The sequence below is a fragment of the Oculina patagonica genome, chromosome 14 (assembly GCF_052425735.1).
Source record: "Oculina patagonica isolate OP01 chromosome 14, crgOcupat, whole genome shotgun sequence".
In the NCBI taxonomy this organism is placed as follows: domain Eukaryota; kingdom Metazoa; phylum Cnidaria; class Anthozoa; order Scleractinia; family Oculinidae; genus Oculina; species Oculina patagonica.
Window position 1 is genome coordinate 3,265,387 of NC_135771.1, and position 6,095 is coordinate 3,271,481.

At 39.0% G+C, this 6,095-nt stretch overlaps 1 protein-coding gene across 1 annotated transcript in view; it reads left to right on the plus strand.

Annotated features, from left to right (window-relative positions):
• LOC144638197 (uncharacterized) overlaps positions 1-6,095 on the plus strand; it is a 49,900-nt gene that overhangs the window by 23,708 nt on the left and 20,097 nt on the right. The window contains exons 7-8 of the mRNA XM_078497403.1: positions 2,489-2,669; positions 3,409-3,578. Of these exons, the coding sequence (XP_078353529.1) occupies positions 2,489-2,669; positions 3,409-3,578 (351 nt within the window). The remainder of the gene's footprint in view (positions 1-2,488; positions 2,670-3,408; positions 3,579-6,095) is intronic.

A 6,095-nucleotide genomic window follows, 5' to 3' on the forward strand; every position in this document is an offset into this window, starting at 1 on the left:
GGACTTGGTGCATTGTAATTTGCTTGTACAGCCAAATGTTTAGTTGTATGATGATGCTAAACAGAGCGAGGCAAAACCTTTTTAAATCTACATAAATGACAAGTGTGCGATGAAAGTCATGGTTCATGGTCTGGAGGGTATATGAGAGTATGTGCGACGAAAAGTATTTTGTGTATCGGTGGGAATTTACTGGTGAAAATTCGTCTGTTGTATACTGTTGTTTATAGAGTTTGCTTTTAGCCATCCGATCGTTAACGTTTACAAGTTTGCCTGGTAACTAAGAAATATCACTTTATAGTTTTTGAGAAAGTTCAAGGCATTTCTTTGCTTCAAATTTTTCCTCATTTTTCCAAGATACTTACCGAACTGAAATTGAAACATTGTCATGAACAAGGCTCTAACGCAGTCACGATTTACAGTCAACTCCCACTATAACAGACACCTTCGGGACCACAATTTCGTGTTCATAACTGAGCGGAACTCCGTAGTAGCGGAAGTTACTTTCAGTAATTCTTATTCGCCGGGACTTTAGCTCCTGTCCGTAATAGCGAGATGTCCACAAGGCGGGAGTTGACTGTATTTTTAAAGTGTTCTGGCAGCAAAGAAAGCTGCAGAAAGGTCGATCTTATGGTTTTAAAACTTTGGAAATCAAATAAACCTTGTAAACAAGTTTTACCCGGGATAAAGGAAACAGTATCACATCGCTAATCACCCTGACTAAGATATCCGGTCGTTAACATTCTTTGTAAGACTGCTTGGTATCTTAGAAATATCACATTGTAGTTGTTAGGGAAGTCTAAAGCCCCGTTAAATACTATTGCAAGTGCGTTAATTCTTTCATTAGTGGATAACAACACAGCTTGTCGCTACTAGTAAAGCCATCTTTATTTGCGCGCACGAGGTAAGCCTTTATAGCCTTTCAATGTAACAGTAAAGCAAAGAAACTTTTTGTACCTGTAAACAGAAATGAAGAATTTTTACGTTTCCTTGTTGCTGCTTCGGTTTTCCTCATTTTGCTTAGATACTTAACATGCTAGATCGATACTTCGAACAAAAAAACAGGTTTGTCACGCTTTCCGAAAATAGTCATCTAATAAAAGTGAAAAATAGGAAAATTGATGTTGCGCAAATTTTCTGTAACAAGAATTTTTTCCATATTCATTTCAGACCGTGACAAAATGAAGCAAAAGATGATCCACGCATATTCCTTTGTGCTAATTTGCCTGTGCATAACTCAGCAAGCTTGCTGGGCAAGATCCAAGCACCTGAAGGAATGGGTGACCAGATCTGCAAAAGCAGGGAAGGAGGTACGTAAACGAACAGATTGATTTCATATACCTTCATAATTCTTTGCAAGAAATTGTACAAGCATTACTTCTGAGCAAAGACAAGCTATGCACCATAAAGGAGGGTCTACCGGGGAGGAGGGGGTGTTTTCTTGTTCCCAACAAAATTTTTGTGCTCCCCATATCAGTAAGAGTATTTCTTTGATTTTGGTGTTTGAATTTTGTTTTGGCGTACCCTGGGTGCCAGAGGTTTTTCTTGCGCGGTTTCCGGTGTCGGTCATGTCTTTATTGTGATCCGCGGCTTCGCCACTCCCAGAGTAGTTTTGGCGCTTTTGTTCCCTTGTTCCCAGTTTTATTTTCCTTTTGTTGCCATGTTCAGTTCGCAAAGTTCCCTCGTTTTCTAAAATCCCTGGGGGAGCAACATAAAGCTAAGTCCTAAGGTAACTGCGACCCTCGTTACTTTTTGATTTAGCGGCCTTTTCCTATCCGAATGCTTTCGGGAAGTTGAAACGAGTAACAAATGTGGGTCGATCATTTAATAAATTAAAGATATTTGAAACAAAACTTCATGAAAGAAGAGGTGAAAAGCACAAAACTATAAGAAATATTTTCACCTGAATAGAAAGAGAAATTTTTTCGAGGGCCTATTTCACATCCCCAGTGCGTAATTGTTAGACACGGCCATATAATAAAACAATGTAATAATCAGATACTTTTTTCATATTGGTTCTGATAGAACTTGATTGACGGCGTTGTACCTCTTGATCAGTTTGACAGCAATGGTGAGTATGTAGGAAACAAGTAACCTAGCAACGTCCTTATTCAGGTTTTCTTGACTCCTTCTCGGTCTTTGCGTGACTCGGCGTGACTGATCGGCGTGACTCTTACCCTTTTCGTCACCAGTTTTACTCGTTCGAAATCCAAAATGGCGGTCGATGTGCTGCTACGCTGCTTTTAGCTATTTGTTCTGGTTCAGGAAACTGTAAATTTTGTCGGGAATTTTGATATTTTTCTGGGATGCAAGATTGCGCCATACATTTGAGTGTTCAATTTTGAAAAGGATGCAGGACAACATAGCTCCATTTTTATGGTAATTCTTTAGAATATTAAGATGATAAACTCGGATTATAATGTAGTTTAGTTTAATTCTTTATTGCAGGACATGTTTGAAGCAAATACAAACATATTTTATATTTTACTGTCAGAGTGCAGTGTGAAGACAGTTGATGGACAGTCGCCTGACCAGTGCTGCAAGTTTCCTTTTCTGTATAAAGGAACAGAGCAAACCTCATGTGTGAAAGCTGTTACAGGTGACAAAAGTTGGTGTGCAGTGACTTATAACTATGACCAAGAAAAGCAGTGGGGATGGTGCCCAGGTAACATGTACTTTATATCTTGATTCAATTTGAGGTTCCTCAAATGTTAATCTCTAACAGCTAAGATAGCATGTACATCAAACCTTGTCTGATGTACATTCCTTAGAAATTTGGAGTAGGCGTGGAAAAAGGCTGTGTGACTCTTATTTTATTACTTTACCCTCGGTCTGCATTTTACCCTTGGTCTGCAGTCTGCATTTCACCCCTGATCTGCAGTGTGCAGTCCACAGTCAGCGTTTTACACTGACCTACCTTCATTCATAACAATAAGTTTCTGATTAACACGTAATGCCTTTCGAAGATTATAAGCCCCCACATGTACGCACTGCGGACTGTTATTTAATTCTGCATAAAAGCCTCCCCCCCCCCCCCCAGATATAAACCCTTTGTTTATAAGCCCACCCAAAACCCCTTACAAAGTTGTACAAGTCCAGGCTTAATAACCAGAATTTTATGGTATATTGAAAAGAATTACATCGATATAACAAAACCTTAATATGGTGAGCCTATTTTGCCAGTCCCTTCGATTCGTTATGTCAAGGTTCTATGTATAATTAATTTTCTTTACGTTATGTTTCCCAATAAATCTATAAAAAAGGAAAAAAATGATTGACTTCCCAGTTACTCTTCCTTTTAAGAAGCTGTCACCAGCTTGTCAACCATAAAAGCAATCACTAGTAATTCCTGACAAACAATTTGTCACAAGTTGGGTTTTTCAATTTTACAGCTGAGCAAGAGTCATGCAGTGTGAAGACAGTTGATGGACAGTCGCCTGACCAGTGCTGCAAGTTTCCTTTTCTGTATAAAGGAACAGAGCAAACCTCATGTGTGAAAGCTGTTACAGGCGACAAAAGTTGGTGTTCAGTGACTTATAACTATGACCAAGAAAAGCAGTGGGGATGGTGCCAACGTGAAGGTAAAATGTACCTTAAATCTTGATTCAATTTGAGGTTCAAATCTAGAGAGGTTTTCTTTCGCAAAAGTTTTGCAGGAAGACGGATTCAAGGCAAAGCAAAGAAGAAAATACTTGGGATTACTTGCATCCCATTAGCGCTTTCTTTCTTGGTAGACGTCTTGACTTGAAGATATTTTCTTATAGAGTGGAGCCTCAATTTTAATGAACCTCTAATAACAAAGTCCTTGGTATATTACAAACAATATTCTTTGCGTTAGCAATAGTAAAGTACCGTAAAAATTTCGATTTTAAGCCCCCTTGGTTATAGGCCCATCTACCTGAAAACAAAACAAAAACATTTCCAGTTATAATGCCCCCCCTCCCAGATATAAACCCCCCTTCACTTGATGACAGTACTGAACAGGGCTAAATGTTGCTTTATTAAGAATTTTTAACTTAAAAAAAAATATTTCGATCTTGACAATGCCTTGGACGCTAAGCTGCACCAGCTAAGAGAAAATTTTCAATCTGAAATTGACAGCTTAAAAGAGCGCCTTCCAAGCGGCGCAGCTAACTCAAGGTTCTCGTCATCACAAAAAGACGACAAGCTTCTAAATGAAAACCAGGGTCTCTGGCGAAGGCTTGGTGAAATCGAATCGAGATATGAAAACCATAAAGCTGATGCAAAAATTATAAGAGATGAAAACAAGAGCCTTGTTACTGCGTCATGCCTTTTGAGCAATGAGTTCATAGACAACAATAATCACAGAGAAGTTTAATCGGGTCTCTCCTTTTCTTGATATATGTCAATGATCTGCCGAATTGTCTCAGTAAAGCCTCCCCTCGGATGTATGCTGATGATACCAGCATTAGCATTGCTGCCAATAGCTTACCCGAACTAGAACATTCATTAAATGACGAACTTGCCAACCATCATGAATGGCTGACAGTTAATATATTAAGTTTAAATATTGCTAAAACCGAACTTATGTTGGGTCATGTCAGAGGCTTTCAATTAATCTCACCGACCATTCAATAAACATACATATTGAACGCCAACAGATTAATAGAGTTTGCCACACTAAATCCCTGGGAATCCACATTGACGGCCAACATTTGTCATGGACCAAACATGTCAATGAGATTGCTAGGGCTGCTTCCTCTGGTTTGGTGCTCTTAAAAGGCTGCGGCCATTCATTTGCGAAGAGACGGCTATTTTGCTATATAGAGCTCTCATTGACCGTATTTCGACTATTGCTGTCCTGTGTGGGATGGTCTCAGCAATGAACTAACTGATAAATTACAAAAGTTACAGAATCGCGCCATTAGGATCATTACAAAGTCAGATTTCTATTCTAGTGCTACTGCCCTCCGTCAAAGCTAGGTTGGGATACCCTCTATACCAGAAGGAAAAAGCATAAAGCGAAACTAATGTTTAAAACTATCAATAAACAAGCTCCGAAGTACTTACAAGACCTATTTAAACCATCCAGCACAGAATATAACCTTGGAGACAAGGTAAATTAGTGTTAGCTCTACCTAAGCCCCATACTGATTTTTTAAAATAAAGTTTCTGTTAAAGTGGGGCAAAGTTGTGGAATAGCCTTCCCCACGATGCCAGAGCTGCTAGTTCCTTTAGCCACTTTAAAAGACTTTTAATTGCCTGATGTCTTCCTCATGCTCCCATACTGCAAACATGTAAATCAGTTCTTTTTTTATTGTGTCATCCATTCTTGTAACTGATGTTTTTACCGTGTCTAAATAAAGTATATGTCTATGTCTAATGGCCGTGTGGGAGATTTGTTTGTTTGTGGCTTTATGAGATCAAGAGTTGTGGGTTTACGAGAGTTGTAACTTGACTCGTCACCAGTCAAGCTGGTCGTCTCTTAAGGCAATAATTTAATGTTAGACGAGACACGTCTGTCACGTTCTTTAAGAACATGATCTGTCTAAAGAAGAATTACACTCAACACGTTGACAACAGTTATTCAGAGCTTACTTTGACTAAGGGAGGTAGTTAATGGCATTGGAAGGTAGCTTTCTTACAGAAAAAAATTCAAGTCAGCCTTGTGACATTCTTCAATAATGATGTCTGTATGAACTTGCTACCTGGCTGACGTCAAAGCAAGCTCAAATTTTAATCACCTACAGCTAGCTAAAGCATGCATGACATTTATCCTTAAATTGTAAGTTTGAAACGTCCTCTCATTTTACTTCCTGTATCTCCGGAATCCACTTTGAAGTCTTACATCAAGTATTTATATGATAACTCGCTTGAATCTGTTACCATCCCACGAAGTTGTGCAGTACATTTTTTTATGTTGCATTTAGCGGACTTCCAAGGCTCGTGAAGGGGGGAGGGGGTGCAGATGCACCCATCCCACCCCCCTCCCTGCGGGACTGGTTACCATCTCATGGAGTTGTGCACTGGTTATAAGTTTTTTATCAGTTTAATTATAGGTGCAGTACTACATATATTTTATGTTGCAATTACCATTTTTCCCTCAATTATCTGCTCACAGCTCAAATTTTAATCTT